We start from the raw sequence: 18126 nt of genomic DNA on the forward strand, positions 1-18126 counted from the left end.
AGCAGCCTTGGTTGCAGGCCTTTGCTTTTCATGACTTGGAATATTTCTTGTCATTCCCTTCTGGCTTGTAGTGTTTCTGTTGAGAAGTCAGCTGCTAGCCATATCAGGGCTCCCTTGTATGTTATTACCTGTTTCTCCCTTGCTGCCCTTAGTATTCTCTGTTTGTCTTTGATAATTCCCATTTTAATGATGATATGTCTTGGAGTGGGCCTCACTGAGTTCCTCCTGAATGGGACCCTCTGTGCTTCCTGGACTTGTGTGACTTTTTCTCTCCTCCAACTGGGGAAGTTTTTCATCATTACTTTTTCAAACAAGTTCGCTATCCTTTGCTCCTCCTCTTCTCCTTCTGCTATCCCTATTATACAGATATGAGTACGTTTCAGGTTGTCCTGAATTTCCCTAAATGCCTCCTCATTCTTTTTTAGTCTTTTTTCATTTTCTTGTTCTTTCCAGGAGCTTTTTACTACCTTGTCCTCCAGCTCACTGATTCAATCGTCTCCTTCATCTAGCCTGCTTTTGATTCCTTCTACTGTGTTCTTCAATCCAGAAATTGTCTTCTTCATTTCCTCTTGTCTCTTATTGATAGATTACTATGTCCTTTTTCATGCTGATACAGTTTGCAGTAAGTTCCTCATAGTTTCCCTGTAGTTTCTTGTAATTCTCTCTGAGCTCACTGAGCTCATTGAGCTTCCTTAGAACTGTTGTTTGGATCTCAATGTCTGATAGTTTACTTGCCTGTATTTCATTTAGTTCTCTTTCTGGGGATTCCTCCTTTCCCTTTGACTGGGGGGTGTTTCTTTGCCTTCCCATTATTTGTGAGACTCTTCTTTTGTGCTTCTGCTTCTTAAATTGATCTGTCTTGATTTCCTGCTTTGTGGTACAACTTCTATGGTAGGAGACCGCTGTTGTTTTTTTCTGGATTTGCCTCTGATGATGTCAGATGTTGACCCTGTGTGACCTTAGGCAGTCGGTTGAGGACTTGCAGGAATCTACTGTCTGTGGTTGTCTCCTTCAATTGTTAATCTAGTCACTCTGCACTCAGCAGTCAGGCTTAGGCACCACAGGGTGGAGCAGAGTCCTTCTGGAGGGCAGGTTTATTGGGTCCTCACACACTGCTGCTGCCACTCAGAGGAGTGTTTCTAGACCACTCTGCACCCCCTTTAGCCAGGTATCTACTATCTGTGGCTGCCACTGTATACTCAGCAGTCAGGCTTTAGTGCTAGTGGGCCAGGGCAGAGTCCTTCCTGGGGGCAGGCCTATTGTATCCTCTGACGTTGTTGCTGCTCAGGGGAGTGGTCTGCCTGAGCAAGAAAACTGATGCCACATGGGAGATGAGTCAACACTGGGGTTCCACCAGCCACTCTCCTAGTTCTCTCCCCAAAGCCTCCTTCCTCAGTCTCTCCTCAGCCATCTCAAGCTCACTCCACCCCCTTTGCCAGAGACCAGAGTAAGTGCATGCAAATACAAATTTATGCATTGGCCCTAAACAGCTCTTTGTGTCTCCAGCCACCTGTCTCTGGCACCGAGCAACCCTGCCACTTTTCACAGCTGGCTGTTATCTGGGTCCTTTTTGGACTCTGGTGCTGTAGGCTGGAGATCCCTGCTTATGGTTTAGACCTCGTTCATCTCAGGGGATCCAGCTGGCCGTTTCAATATCCTTCTGGTGCTGCTGCCCATGGGTGCCTTCTCAGTGCTCTACCACATTCCTGACCAGTTAAATTGTGCTAAAGCTCATTCTTATATCTGTCTTAGGTTATAAGGCTCCTCTCTCGCTATTGTTCAGTTGTTTTTTCCAGGTGATTTCTACACAATTTAGTTGTATTTCCAGATGGTCCTGGGAGGAAGTCAGTGTGACTTCCATTCGCTCTTCCGCCATCTTGATTTCTGAGAAAGAAAATTCTAACACATGATACAACATGGTTGACCCATGAGGACATTATGCTGAGAGAAATAAGTCAGTCAGAAAAGGATAAATATGAGGTACCTAAAGTAGTCAAATTCATTGAGACAGAAAGTAGATTGGTGGTTGCTACAAGCTGGGGGAAGGTGTGAATGGAAAGTTGTTTAATGGGGACAGAGGTTTGTTTTTGCAAGATGAAAAGAGTTCTGGAGATTAGTTGCCCAATGTAAATATGCTTAACACTTCTAAATTGTATACTTAAAAATGGTTAAGATGGTTCGACCAAGATGGAGGCATAGGTAGATACACTTTGCCTCCTCAAACAACCAAAAGAAGGACAGCAACAAATTTAAAAACAAAAAATAGCCAGAACTGTCAGAAAATCAAAATGTATGGAAGTCCGACAACCAAAGAGTTAAAGAAGAAACATTCACCCAGACCAGTAGGAGGGGGGGAGAGGGGCAGCTGGGGTGGAGAGGACACACGCAGCAAGGCAAAAGCTGGAGGACTGGGGGGGCGAGGTGGTGGCTGGCAGACCAGGCAGTCAGTCCCACATTTGCATGTGAATAAACCAAGCGGAACAGCTGAGGAGCAAGACAGACTGCGCCATCCAGGGTTCCAGTGCAGGAAAAGAAAGCCTAAAAATTTCTGGAGGTAAAAACCCGTGGTGGTTGCGGCAGCAGGAAAAACTCCCAGTCTCACAGGAAAGTTTGTTGGAAAGACCCACAGGGTCCTAGAATGTACACAGACCCACCGACCTGGGAATCAGTACCAGAAGGGCCCAATTTGCTTGGGGGTGTCTGGGAAAGTGACTGAAAGCCTGAAAAGAGCTGAGCAAGCAGCATTGTGCCCTCTTGGATCCCTCCCTCGCAGACAGCATCACAACTCAGTGGCCTGGGTTACTGCCCTGGCAAATACTTCAGGCTCCACCCCTTTCAATATAACAGGCACACTGAGACAAAGAAATATGGCCTGAATGAAGGAACAGATCAAAGCTCCAAAAATAGAACTAAGCGATGAAAAGATAGCCAGACTATCAGAGGCACAATTCAAATCACTGGTAATCAGGATGCTCACAAAAATGGTGGAGTATGATTGCAAAATGGAGGAAAAAGTGAAGGCTATGCCAAGTGAAATAAAGAAAAACATACAGGGGACGAACAGTGGAGGGAAGGAAACTGGGATGCAAATCAACAATTTGGAGCAGAAGGAAGAAATAAACATTCAACCAGAACAGAATGAAGAAATAAGAATTCAAAAAAAAAATGAGGAGAGGTTTAAGAACCTCCAGGACAACTTTAAATGTTCCAACATCCAAATTGTAGGGGTTCCAGAAGGAGAGGAGGAAGAGCAAGAAATTAAAAACTTATTTGAAAAAATAATGAAGGAGAACTTCTCCAATCTGGCAAAGGAAATAGACTTCCTGGAAGTCCAAGAAGCTCAGCGAGTCCCAAAGAAGTTGGACCCAAGGAAGCATACACCAGGGCACATTATAATTACATTACCCAAGATTAAAGATAAGGAGAGAATCTTAAAAACAACAAGAGAAAAGGAGACAGTTACCTACAAAGGAATTCCCATAAGACCACCAGCTTATTTCTCCAAAGAAACCTTGCAGGCAAGAAGGACTGGAAAAAGTATGCAAAGTCATGAAAGACAAGGACCTACATCCAAGATTACTCTATCCAGCAAAGCTATCATTTAGAATGGAAGGGCAGATAAAGTGCTTCCCAGATAAGTCAAGTTAAAGGAGTTTATCATCACCAAGTCCTTATTATATGAATTGTTAAAAGGACTTATCTAAGATAAAGAAAATAAAAAACTATGAAGAGAAAAATGAAAACAAATTCACAACTGTTAGCAACTGAACCTAAAAAAAAAAAAAAAAACTAAGCAAAGAACTAGAACAGGAACAAAATTGCAGAAATGGAGATCAGAGGGGAGGGGGAGAATGGGGGAAAATGTACAGGGAATAAGAAGCATAAATAGTAGGTACAAATTATACAGGGAGAGGTTAAGAATAGTATAGGAAATGGAGAAGCCAAAGAACTTATATGTACAACCCATGTACATCAACTAAGTTGGGAGAAGGGTAATACTGGTTGGGGGTACAGGGGGGAATAAAGGGGAGATAAAATGGGACAGCTGTAATTGCATAGTCAATAAAATATATATATGTAAATTTTAAAAAATGGCTAAGATCGTAAATTTTGTGCTATGTGTATGGTACTCTGCTCATATCTGCAGTTTTGCTTTCCTATTTGTTATCTATAGTCAACCACAGTCCAAAAATATTAAATGGAAAATTCCAGAAATAAACAATTCATAACTTATGAGTAGCATGATGAAATCTCATGATACCCTGCTCCATCCCACATGGGACATGAACCATCCCTTTGTCCACTGTCTCCACACTGTACGAGGTCTATCTGGAAAAAGTCCAGCCATTGTTAATTTAATGAGAGGGTTTGCTTGATATTGACGTAGCCTGGCAGCCAAGGAGAGTGGACTAGAATGTGCATATGTGAACAATGATGACTTCACTGTACTAGTCAGTGTAGGTGGTAGACAGCATTCAGTGAACATATGTACTGTGTGTCTGTCACATTTGAAATGACTGAGCAAGAAGAGCAATGAATCTGTATCAGATGTTGCATTAAGCTTGAATATTCCTCCACGGAAACTATTCGGATGATTCAGAAGGCCACAGGTACGGGCAACTGGTGATTGGCAGCTGTATTACAACAATGTGCCCTCTCATGCATTGTCTCATGCAGAGTTTTTTGGTAAGACATCAAATCACCCAGGTAACTCAGCCCCCTTATACCCCAGATTTGGCGCCCTGTGACCTCTGGCTTTTCCCAAAACTAAAATCAGCTTTGAAAGGGAAGAGATTTCAGACTGTCAAGGAGATTCAGGAAAACATGACAGGGCAGCTGATGGTGATTTCAACAGAAGATTTTGCCAAATGTTTTGCTGGGAGAACTGTGTGAGGTTCCAAGGTGTCTACTTTAAAGGGGACTGAGGCGTCATTGTCCTATATACAATGTTTCTTGTATTTTGTATCTTCTTCAATAAATGTTTCTATTTTTCATATTACATGGTTGGATAGTTTCTGGACAGACCTCATATTATGCTCCTGCCTCTGAGTTATTTAGTAGTCCTCTTGGTTATCAGATTAACTGTTGGTAGGTATTAGAGTACTTGTGTTCAAATAATCCTTATATTACTTAATAATGGCCCCAAAGTGCAGGTGATGCTGGCAATGCAGATATTCCAAAAAGATGTGGTAAAGTGCTTCCTTTAAGTGAAAAGATATGTGTGTGTAGGAAAAACATAGCACATTAGTGATTTTCGACCTTTTCGTCTCATGGCACACATATACTAATTACTAAAATTCTGTGGTACACCAAGAGTATATTTTTTGCCGATCTGACAAAAAATAGGCATCGTTTTAATTCATTCACACCCTACAGTTATTGTGGTATGGGCTGTTGTCATTTTTTTCTTTTTATTAAATTTATTGGGGTGACATTGGTCAACAAGATCATACAGGTTTTAAGTGTACACTTCCAGAATACATGCTCTGTATGTTGTCACTTTTTAATTTGAAAACCTAAGGAAAAATGGGTCAGTGCCCCTGACTAGTCAGGTATTGCATGTTTTAAATTTTTTTGCAGCACACCCATTGAAAATCACTGTAGTATGTTGTAGGGTTCAGTACTATCCGCACTTTCAGGCATCCACTGGAGGTCTTAGAATGTATTCCCCACAAATGGGAATGTATTCTCCACAAATGAGAGACTGCTTATTTTAAATATAAAATAACATAAAAAGAATAAGTGGCATAAGCCTTGGGTGGGTGCTCAGTTGATTGGAGCATTGGGGCATAGGTTATGAGTTCCTTCCCCAGTCAGGCATATACAGGAGCCAACCGATCAATGTTTCTCTCTCATACTGATGTTTCTGTCTCTCTCTCTCCCTTCCTCTCTCTCTCAAATCAATAAACATATCTTCAGGTGAGAATTTTTTAAAAAGTGGCATCACGTAATACCTTACTAGTCAAAGTGTGATCTGTGGGCTGGCATCTTATTTGGAGCTTGTTGGAAAAGCAGCGTCTCAGGCCCCATCCCAGACCTGCTGTATCAAAAACCTACATTTTTTAACAGAACCTCTATGTGGTCTGTTCACACATTAAACTTTGAGAATAATAGAGGAGGGTTAGAAGACATAGTAGACATGGTCATTAGGTTATTTGCCTACCCAGCAACAACCTCCTCTGTTCCTAATTTTTACAGAATCTTACATTCTCTGAGTGACCCCATGCTCAGGAGGCTGACTTCATCACATCCTGTGGGGTCCCACTCCCCTGGCCAGTAACTGGTTTATAGGTGAGTGTGTTGCCTGGTTCTAGCCCATAAAACTAAGGGAAGTTCTGCTGAAGATGTTCTGGGAACACCGAGAAGAAATGGCCTCTCCTTCCTTTGAAAGGCTCCATGTAGGCATCTTGGGGTCATGGGGGCAGCTAGGGTGGTTCTTGATAACACAGAGCCACTGACTGACAAAATCCTCCATCCACCTCACCAGCAAATTTCTTCTTATGTGAGATTAGAAATGTATTTATTGTTTAACTGTTTTAACAAGAGTTTCTGTTACTTGTAGCCAAGGGTTTATCAGACTTAACTCTATGGATACAGGGACAGAATAATTCTTCAGAGGTAGGGGGCTGTGGGGTGCATTATAGGATATTCATTAACATCCCTGACCTCTGTGCATTAGATGCCAATCACACTTCCCCTCCCTCAGCTGTGACGACCAAAAGTGTCCCCAGACACACTGCGAAATGGTATTGGGGGCAGGGGCGGGCTATAATTTGCCCCTAGTTGAGAACCACCATCTCAGACAAAGGCATCCTAACAAATGCAAAGACCCTTTATTCAGACGGTTCTTTGGAGGGTAAAGTCATTCTCCAGAGTGTTTCAAGGAACAAAATGAGATCAGGTGTGTGAGAAAAGCAAACATACACAAGGTGTTGCTAATCATTACCTGTCTTTAATGCTGCTGTTACACTGATAACGATGTTGTAGTTTCCATTTATTCTTGTAATAGGCAAAGATGTTTAACTTAACAGATGGCCAACGTGGATAGTGAATGGAATTTTCCCTCAGCAGAGTTGGGGAGCCCTGCCAGCATGCTCAGGCTCTTCATCCTACTCAGAAATCCTGATCTCTTACCTGCCTACTCCTCCATCCCCCAAGCGGGGCCACCAATCCTGATTCACTGTCCACAAGGTGATGGGTGCTGCAGAGTTCACCTGTTAACATATTTTCACAGAGGGATCTTTAGCTGCTAGAGAGAGAGGTCAGTGCTCTCTATATAATAATATATTTGCAGTTCACACACATTTGTGTATTTGAGATGCACAGAAGGGACCCTGGACAACTTCTCTTGCTTTATGTTTTCTTTCCTAGAATCAGCCAACACATTGAGACCACCTTCCCTAGGTGCCACCTGGCTCCTAAAATCAGTGCCTTCAGAACCAGTACTTCTTGACAGTTTAGTTTCCTCTGAAGTGTCTCAAAACATCTGGGGGCAGGAAGACTTACAGAGGGAGCTGGACTTTACAGAAAGGTCTGGAGAATTGGAAGTGTGAGACAGGCAAGGGGACTAGTGCTGTGAAAGAGGCATTTGAATGCATGGATGCATAGGTCATTTATGTCATCAAGTGCTTACCATGTGTAAGGCTCTGTACTAGCCATTGGGGCCACGGGCCGGGACTCTGGTGGGGACCCAAGGCCATTAGAGGCAGCTGTGGTCCTTGGGGCCTCACGATCTACTGGGGAATATGTGGTAGACACTGGGTTGCTCTCCTAACCCTGTCCTCTATTGTGGTGTAAGGTAAGTACCCCCAGTAACGTGGCAACTCCCCCAATCTTGTGCTCCATTCCCACCCTACAGCCTATGTGCTCTGCAGGTGACATGCTCACTTCCTGAACCAGATGTAGGACACTTGTATTAGGCCATAGATAATGTTTTAGAGCCTGGTATATGGAGATTTGGACTGAAGAAAGCACTTGCCGGTGGCTTCTAGGAAAAACGTGTTTTCCTTTGAGGGTGGTGTAGCTTGCAAAAACTGTGACAGGCCCTACCGCAGCACTATTATTTCCATGAAGCATCAAGCTGAGGATTGAGCCAATATGTAAAGAAAGTTTGAGTCAACAGTGTTACAGGGAAATCAAGCTGAAGTTTTGATGAAACCTCATGTGATTCACCTCTGGACTTTTGAGTAGCTTATACTAATAAAGCCTCCTACTCTGTAAGCTAGTTTGAACTGGATTTTCAGTTTCTTGTATCATTAACTAAGAAGATGTAACAATGAGCAAACCTTAAATGTGGGTTAGCTGAGAAAAGATGTTCATGCAGAGAGCAGAAAGGTGTCTTTACTCAAACTAGGAAGACGAAGATGCTGGTTTAGAAAAATGACTGGCATGGTGGGACTGTTGTATCCTGGGATAACAGGCCTTCTGAATATGGAGACATAACCTTTGGAGAGCTGATGGGAAATATTCAGGATGTTGACTACTTCTGGTACTCTTCATCAAGGTTCTAGAATTTAGAAAACACATTTAGGGGGAGTTTTCTCACAAAAAGGTGGCCCATTTGAGAGTAGAGAAGGATGAAAATACAGCTTTACTAAGAGAGGGCCTTTCTGCCTGTGGCCTGCAATCTAAAGTGACTGGACATTGATGAGCAAGTCCTTCTTAGTTGGAAAACTGATTTTACTGGCTAGATTTAGAATATAGGTGACAAGGTGGGTGACTTAGCAAAAGAAAATGACTGGAGCACCAGAAAAACATGCCCCAGTTCCCGTGTCTCTTCCAAGCATCTTGTCCTAAAGATGTTAAACTTGATAAAGGGGACAATTGACTTATTGTGAAGATACAGCTGGGATACAGATGGGGGGCAAGAAACAAATTTGGGGTACCTCCCCACTTCAGATGCCACTAATCTGAGGAGCAGGGCAATGGGTAAAGCACAGAGACCAGTTGCTAGATCAACGATACTGAGGTCAGTCTCTAAGCTTGAACTACCAGCCCATGAACTTTCATAGAAGAAACCTACTAAATTCTTAAGGAGGCTGAATTGTCAAAGAAAGTGGCCAACTATGGCCCGAGATTGCCCATGGCTCAGGACAATCTCTGAACTTGTACCTGGAAGAAATGAGGTGTTAAAATAGTGACTCTCCTTGGAAGGCATCAACCCCATGCCAACTCAGATTTTAGCAAGGCAGTAGACAGAGGAGACAGACTGAAACCCAGAACTGGGAGCTGCCATCTTGTTTGACTGAGGAACTTGCTTTACCACCAGGACAAGGAATCCTCATTATTTCCTCAATATTGTATGTACTATTGACCAACAGCAACTGGACATGTTTCCCATTCCTCCTTTCTACAAATGAAGAATTCCCATTCTGGGAAAGCTTACTGCAGATATTTTGGGTTTTTCTTGGCATTGCTGGCTATGCTGATGGTGGTGAACTTCAGAATTTAATTTATAGGTTACCATTCCATGAGTAGCTACTTTCTGCCATGATGAAGAGTATGATGCATCTTGCATAAAATGTGAACTTGAATTGAATCCAGTAACTGGCTGAATCATAGGACTTCACCCTTTGAGAAAGGGGATGAGTCTCTTTTAACCACCAAGTGTGGGTACTTCTGAAGATTATGCAAGGAAGGAAAGTATGAATGTTGGTTCAACAAAAAGGTGCATCTTAGTGGGATGTTATGGTTACATCTCCCCAATTCTGAATAATAATCCTAATTTTGTTCAGGTAACTATGCTTGAATTCACAGCTCACAGGTGTCTTAGAGAAAGCCATCTGCACTCCCAGGTCTAGGACTGGGGCATACAGCTAACATTAAGCTTGCACAGTGACTCCATGAAGACCTTTTAGACTGAATGAGGCTCTGCTTGGAACTCCTCAGAGACTCGTTTTCTCTCTTTCCTTCTTTTTTTGGGGTACCATTGCTGAGGAATATAAGTGTTGGAGCAGCCATTTCACCACCAGGAAAGGAAACAACCAAGACTGAAGCAAACACAAGAAGAAAAATCAAAAGAATGAGAGAAATTAAGCCGTGACCTGATTGTACCATATCTACCTTTTCCCTTGGGCTTTTGTCATACTGTCTTCTTTAATATTTGATCCAGTTAAAGAGTTTTATGTTACTTGTAACCAAACAATCAATTATTGTAGAGTGTGATAGATGCTAAAAATAAAAATATGAAAAGGTATTGGGTGATAGAGAAAGTAGGTTAATTAGCTAAGAGAAGCAATGTTTCTTTAAGCATTTAAGATGGAAAGAGTTGGAAAGGATTATTTCAATTCTTAGTATTAAATACACCCTTTTTGTGGGGTTTTATTGGACTCATCTGTGGCCATCACTAGACACCTCTTAGTCCATTCAGACTAAGAAATGGATGTGGTAATGGATGCATAAAGGCCTTCAGGGCTGGGCATGGCACCTGAATAAATTTGGAAGATGAGAGGAAACCTGCCATCTGACCTACCTAGCCCCTTGGTAGGCTGAGGGAGTTCCCCAATGTCCACTCACACTGTAAGCGGCCAGATGCTTCTTAACCCTTTTCCTCTGTTGCTATTGCAGAAAATGGATCACATGTCTCCCAGGTTGAGAGCTTTTCTCTCTGAACCCATTGGAGAAAAAGATGTTGTCTGGGTAGACGGGATCAGCCATGAACTTGCAATCAATTTGGTCACCAAAGGTTTCAACAAGGTAATTCCATTTATCTTATTTCTCCAACTTCTCTTCTCTATCTCTTTTTCCCCTACTCCTGCGAGATGGCAGCCACTGCCACATGTCCCTGTAAGTGGCAATGAGAGAACAAACCTGCCACTTGGCAGGGTGCCACATGCTTCTTTGCTTATGACCCCACATGCCTGGACAGCCTCAAGGGCCAGTGGGTGATGGGAAAATTGAATCTCTTTGGCTCAGAGAAGCTGAGTCAAGCATGACTCACTTGGTGTTCAAACACCCAGGGGTCAACGGACGTGAGCCATCACCAGATTCTGGGCCTGAACTGCTAGGATGGCTGATTTGGGTGCACTCTCCACCCCCAGGAAAAGATCTATGATGTCTCACTTGCCTCAGGACACCAACCTGGCAATGGCAGGTAGAGTAAAAGCTGGGGGTCTACGCCAGAGTAACAGGATGTGAGTTGTTCAAAAATGTCACTCACAGCCCAAGAGTGGCCTCAAGGATATCTAATGGAATCTGAACATTCTTTTCTATGTAATTGTTTCTATGATGCTGTTATAAGGCTGCTTAGAACTTTAGGAGAGAATGAGAGATGAGCACCCAAAGAAAGTGAGCCTATACAGAGATGAATGAGAATTTACACAGAGCCTTGCACACTCTGTCAAGAAGGGCACCAACCACAGAACTGTTGTTGCTTACTCCCTTCAGTTGTCAACATCAGTCTGTACTACCAGGCAGGAAGGTAGTGCAGAAACACCCAACAAGACTAGGAACTGCTGCGTGCATGGCTAATAATCAGTGTGGTTTGCACTGGCGCAGTACGAAGCTGCTTCCAGGAGGCATCTGAACTACTGTACCTATGATTTTCTGATTGACACACTGCTTGGCACCAGATGTTAAATATTATGAATATCACCCCAATCTAGTAGCCAATTTATTATCTAATAGGTGGTATTGTTAGGAAGTTGGAGCTGCATGATTGAGGTACATTTGATTCTTTCCTCTCAGATAAAGGAGATAGGACCACTCCCAAGCATGTAATAAAGTAGGCAAATCTGACCAAGAGAGACATTTTAAATTAAAGTTCTTAAAAAACAATATTCCCTTTTACTTTTCATTTTGGTATAGCATACTTACATTGATATGAGGGTTTGCTCCAAGAATTTTGACAGCTATTTATACATCCATGGACCCACTGCCTGAATCCAATGGTCAGATACCTCCAGAATTCCAGATGGCTCTCTTGTGTCTCTTCCAGATCAATGCCATCCCCCACTCCCAGAGGTAACCAGTATTCTAGCTTCTACTGCCATTGATTTAGTGTTTCCATAATTGTGAGATTTTGTTGTTGGTCGGCCATATTCATCATTTTAAAACTAATTTATTTACATACAGTAAATTTCAACTTTTTTGTACACAGTTCTTCAAGTTTTGACAGGTGCATGCACTCATGTAGCCACTACCACGATCAAGACATAAAATAAAAGTCACACGACAATGTCCCCCCATGATCTTCGTATTTTCCTCCCTCATTCCCTGATCACCACTGATGTGTTTTCTGTCCCTGTAGTTTTGCTTTTTCCAGCTTAACTGTGTTTTTAATGAAGGTTGTAGGTGGGGTGATAGGCACATTTAAAACAAAGGACTAGACGACTGAGAAATTTTCAAGCATCCATAAACTTGCTGCCGAGAGTCAGGGTTTTAGTCATGACAGCTTTCTTGGCCTTGTCTCATGGGCACTGGCTCTTTCTGCACCTGGAGGACCTTCTGAAATGCAGACCAAGAGGCTGCCCTCAGTACGACTTCCCTGGCTATCAGCACTCTCCCAAGACACCAGGACCCTGGAGCTCAGACCACCTCCTATGGATTCACCCCAGTCTCTTCAGGAGCCCAAGAGTCAAACACTTTGCTCCATTCTCTCTGGGTGATTTCATGCCTTCCCTTCCCTGGAGCAGTCAGCTTTGGCCTGAGGACCATGGTGGCCACTGGCCACTCATATTAGTGAGCATCTGTCTGAATTGAGATGTGCTCAAAATATGAAATTCACACAGCAATTTTAAAGACTTAGAACAAAAAATTCAAATTATCTCATCAATAATTTTGGTTATAATATTATCGATTACATCTTGAAATGATATTTTAGAAACATGAGAGAAAATAAAACATTAGTACATTATTAATGTCACCTGTTTAATTTCCCCTTTTGTGTAGCTACTACAAAATCAAAAATTATATATGTGGCTAGTTCACATTAGGTTTCTACTGGACAGCATTAGTTCAGATTTAATGGTGGAAGGGCTGCAAGGGAGAAAGGAATTACTGAGAAAGGAAAATACATTATGCACAAAACACTTAAGGCTTTCCACAGCCTAGCTCTAACTCTGTCTCATATTCTTCGGTCCCTCAATGCACCCATCCCCATACTCTAACCAGACCATCCATGATCCACAAACATATATGTGGCCTCCCTCCTGCAGACTGGAGGTCCCTTTCGAAATGGATTCCTAATTACTTCAAGGCCCCCCCTCACAGCCTGCCTCCTCTGGGAAGTAAGTCTACTCACCCACCCCAGCCTAATAGGCATCTGTTTCTGAAGACTTTGAGTATTCAGTGGTACCCCTTGCCGTGACATCCATACCATTGACTATTTTTCCATATGTGGACTCAGAAACACACTCAATAGGTTAGAAGCACAGTTTGCCGTTGGTGTACTTCCACACCTCCTCAAAGGCAGAAGTTGATTCTATGTTCTTCGTACTCTCCCTTTCCCTATGAAAATCCCTCCCAGGAGAGAATGACTTTCTAAGGCAGTTGGTAAATTCAGAGTGGGCAGTACCCCCGTGAGGAAAAATGCATTTCTCTAGGGATAATCTGGAGTTATTCCAACATCCCAGAGACTCTGATATGGCTCTTTGAAGACACTATAAAAGTCATATTCTTGAACCTAAATTTTCTTCCTGAAAGATGCTTGGAAGGTCAGAGCTGAATAAATGTTATGGGTACCACCGGCTCTCCAAATCTCTTCTAATAACAAACCTAGCATAGGGTGTTTGTTACATGTCAGGCACTGTTCTAAGTGCATCACATATGTTTCTTTCATTTACCATCAAAAAAATCCAATAAGGGATATCCATTTCCATTTTATAGATGGGGAAACTGAGGCACAGAGCAGCCACATGATTCACTCAAGATCACTCAAAGTAAGAGAGACAAAATTTGAATCTGGGAGACAAGCTCTGGGACAGGCAATCACCTGAATTTTGGGTTACCCTGTATAGGATTGCCAGATAAAATAAGGATGTCCAGTTAAATTTCAGATAAGTAATTTTTTTAGCATAAATTTGCCCCAAGGAGACAGGGAAGAGAAAGACGAAGGGGCCAGTCCTCCGCTGGATTGAGCATTCACACTAAAGACAAGGAGTTTTAAATTGGATTTGCCAGTTTGTCAATTGGCTATAGAGGCTGTGAAGGCTTAAGAGCCAATGTAGAACAACAATTTTCAACCGGTATGCCTCAAGAATTTTTAAAACATGCAATACCTGACTATTTAGTCAGGGGCACTGACCTCTTTTCCCTTAGATTACCAAATAAAGAAATGACAACAGCCAATACAACAATAGCAGTCTGGTGTGAATAAATCAAAATTATACCTATTTTTTTTGTCAGATTAGCAAAAAATATATTTTTTTGGTGTGCCACAGAATTTTAGTAATAGTTTAGGTGCACCATGAGATGAAAAAAAGTTGAAAATTGCAAGTTAGAGAAAAAGAGAGAAAGTTGTTCATGACACAGTGAAGTCTTATGGTGAAGTAAAGTGCACTCACAGCAGGTGCTGAGGAGCTGGAAGCTTTGGGAGAGGGACCATAGAAGCTTGAGAATGAGAGGGCTGAGCCCCTGTATTGCTGTTTGAAAAGTCAGACATCATAGTGAAGACTGAAAATTCTAACTAGCGCAGATGAGGGCTGGCTACCTAATTTTTGGGCCTGGCCCAGTGCAAAATGAAGATGTGAGGCCTCTTGTTTAAATGTATTAAGAATTTCAAGATGGCAGCAACAGAGCATTAAACCAAATGGGGCCTTCTGAGTGAAGGGCCCGGTGTGACTGCCTGGGTCACACACAAAGGAACCCCAACCCTCGTGCAGATGAAAATATTGCTACTGTTTAGCAAGTAATTGGTACAGCAAACTGGAGAGTTGTTCAGACCTGCTCACTGTTTGGTCTTGTACTTGAGGGGAAGTGTGCCACAATCAAGCCATGTGGGCACCGCTGCCACAGGAAATAATGAACATTCCTGGCTTCAAGATTGCTACTGTCCGAGGTCAGGGAGCATGGGAACATCTGCTCAGGGTTTCTGTTTCTCTACATCACCGTTCCCACAACCAGATTTTTCTGAACTTTGGTTCAAGGACAGAGAGGGGTAGTTTCTCTTCTCCAGGGTTAGGGTCTGGCTTTCTGGGGCCAACAGAGAAACCAAGTGGGCTTCGGGCAGAGCTAACTTCCCTTGGGAGCAGAGTGAAACAAGCTAACTTTCCCTCCCCACCAATGGAAGGGAGTGGTGTGAGACTAGGGAGAAAATGAAGTAGGGAGCGTCAGGTTGCAACTTGGCTCTGGAGGCTGCAAGATGAGGCCCTTCTTCCTCCAGCATTCCTGGAAAGTTTGCCTCTGGCTCTGCGTACCATGCATTCCCTGGCTTCCTGGCTGCTGAGCCCAGTGGGGACATGCAGGCTTTGATACCAGACCAGCAGATGCCAGCAGCAAGGCCTCCAAAATGGCAGGAAGACTCTATAGATGCCTGGCCAGACTGTGCATGGTTGGGATGTACAAAAATGGGGCTGATGAAGACAGAAGTCATAACCTTCTCATTCTTAATGACTATCTGGAGAATGGGATGGGGCACACATGAGGGTCAGGATTAAAATGTGCCAGGGGCCTGGAGCCCACCAAAGGTATCCAGAAGTGCCACTTACTATCATCATCATCATCATCATCATCATCATCATCATCAACGTCCCCTCTCCTTGGACAAAGCTCTGTTTCATGATCCTGTTATATTCACATTGGCACTTCCCACACCTACTGTAGCCATTAGTTCAATTAACATTCAATAAATTTTAATTTTTAAAACCTTCAATTAAAAAATCTCAGTAAATAAAAATCCATCATTGGGGTAGATTCTAACTAGCGCAGATGAGGGCTGGCTACCTAATTTGATAATTCAAGAATACTTATAAAATAAAATAAGGTCATTCTAAGCAACTATGCTGCTTTTTAGGAAGATTAAAACAGCAGTTTTAAATGTCTATGGAATCCTGACTTTTTTCTCTTTTCACCAACTGGACAATGACTCAAAATAAGAAACCCCAAACTCCAAATCTCAGGTATATTTTATGACTGGGATTCAGCTTTTTTTAAATTTTTCTTTAAAACAATATGTCCCCTTTGGTCAAGATGAAATTTTCTTTGTTTCATAGAACTGAATGTTAAACAGATACCAGTAGGTTTTCCTGGAGATGGCCCAGAGCTTGTATGGACACTGGTTCTCATCCTTTCCAGGCTGGAGAGCCCCCAAAACCAATCTGAGAGGTGGGCATTTAACATGACCTCAAGTGTCCAGGCTTCACTGTTTTGTGGCTGGCTCAATCTGTGGTCATATGATCTTAGATGTCCCTCTCTCCCTGTGGTCCTTGCTCCTCATTAGAGTGTGATTAAATTGTAAAAAGAAATGAAATGTTGTGGAGCAAGTAGTTAGAAAACTAAGAATGCCATAAACTAGGAATCCTGGAATCTTTATTTTATATGTGTTTTTCATCCTCAGAGGCTCTTCAGAAGGGAAAGATAGGTGTGTTTTATGCCTTCTGCTCTATCCACAGGGCTATGTATCCAGGATAATAAAGGAATTTACACTATTCTAATGCTCTCACATTGAACTCAATTCAATTTGTGGAATGGAGCAAAGCATACTATATGTCTTCAAAAGATGCAAAAACTGAGGCCCAGGTTCTGTGGGTTCTCACACAGAAACAAAACAGTGCTAAGATGCCCTTTATCTTCTAGTCCCATGACAATGTCTGGAGATGGTTATGAGTGTCACAATTTGGAGGACTTGGGGGTGTGCTACTGGCATCTAGTGGGTAGAGGCCAGGGATGCTGCCAAACTTTCTGTAATGCACAGGGTGACCGCCCTCTACCCCAACACATGATTATCCAAAATGTCAACAGTGCCATGGGCTAGAAACTGTTTGCTAGAATACTTGAGAAACTAATGGAATGGAGATGTCTAATGCCGCGTGTGTGTGTGTAAAAGAGAGAAATACAAGATCAGAGACCTGGAGGGAGCATCAGAGGTATGCTAGGCTCTTGCTACTCAAAATGTTGTCCTTGGACAACTGTCAGCCAGGAGTGTGTTAGAAATGCAGGCTCTCAGGTCCCACCCGGGACTTACTGAGTCAGAGCCTGCCTTTTAACAAGATTCCAGATGATTCAAGTGCTGCTCATTAATGTTGAGAGGGCCAGGCTCAACACTGCACTGCACAGCCTCCAACCCTGCCCCAAGGGATGGACATTTAACTTGGCCTAACATTCCACCAAGGGCCTGTCCCCAAATACCCATCACCCACTCAGGATTTTCAGGACTGCCAGTCTCCCTCGAATCTAATCTGCCCTTTCTTCGATTTTCACATGGGTCCTTGTGTTGGGGAAAGAACAGTGTATCTAAGCAAGTTTATTATAACCTTTCCCATTTTCCTCCCTGCCCCATCCCCTCCCCACAGGCCTACACGCTGTTGGGACAGTTCCTTCTGATGCACAAGAATGAAGCTGAGTTTCAGAGGTGGCTCATTTGTTGTTGTGGTGCCACAGAGTGTGAGGCTCAGGAGAGTTCTAACTGCCTGAAGGAGTGGTGCTCCTGCTTCCTATAAAGACACCTCCTTGCTCTGCTGCCCGGGAAATGACACGTTCTGTACCTAGACCCAGGCTCAGAGTCATTATTTTGTTTTTCAAGTTGAATGATACATGATTGTTATAAAAAGTAATTGAAGAATATAAAAAAGGACAAACACAAGAATAATGACCCAAAGTTCACCACCCGGAAGTGACTTTCATTCCCCTTAAATGAATATCATGCCAAATATCTCAGTATATATTTATAGAAAAGAATGGACAATTTTGCTTAAAATGGAAATTAAATTTTGTCGGTGTATTAGTTATCTATTGCTGCATAACAAATAAACCCTAAACATCGCAGTTTAAACAATTATATCTCACTTAGTTTCTGAGGGTCAGGAATTAGCTGACAGGTTGACCTCTCTCATGCTTCATCTTCAGTACACGTCATCAGGTGAGCACTGTCTCTTGTATTCACTTTGAGACTTAAGTTTATGGAGATTCCCTGTAAATACACACTTGCATGAGTACAGCACAGTGGGAATGAGCCGTGGTAAATTATACACT

At 42.7% G+C, this 18126-nt stretch overlaps 1 protein-coding gene across 4 annotated transcripts in view; it reads left to right on the forward strand.

Annotated features, from left to right (window-relative positions):
• Positions 1-17794, forward strand: part of BANF2 (BANF family member 2) — a 56623-nt gene extending 38829 nt beyond the window's left edge. For 3 of the 4 annotated variants that reach the window (XM_054574093.1, XM_054574095.1, XM_054574091.1), the window contains exons 3-4: positions 10567-10695; positions 17448-17794. In XM_054574093.1, coding sequence (XP_054430068.1) covers positions 10567-10695; positions 17448-17594 — 276 coding nt within the window. In that variant the 3' untranslated portion in view covers positions 17595-17794. Of the gene's footprint in view, positions 1-6198; positions 6292-10566; positions 10696-17447 lie in introns of all 4 variants that reach the window. The other variant, XM_054574094.1, reaches the window with a different exon arrangement.
• Positions 17795-18126: the final 332 nt, after the last annotated feature.

This window comes from Pteronotus mesoamericanus, unplaced genomic scaffold (assembly GCF_021234165.1).
Source record: "Pteronotus mesoamericanus isolate MK-2021 breed Mesoamerican mustached bat unplaced genomic scaffold, CSHL_Meso_final contig_25, whole genome shotgun sequence".
In the NCBI taxonomy this organism is placed as follows: domain Eukaryota; kingdom Metazoa; phylum Chordata; class Mammalia; order Chiroptera; family Mormoopidae; genus Pteronotus; species Pteronotus mesoamericanus.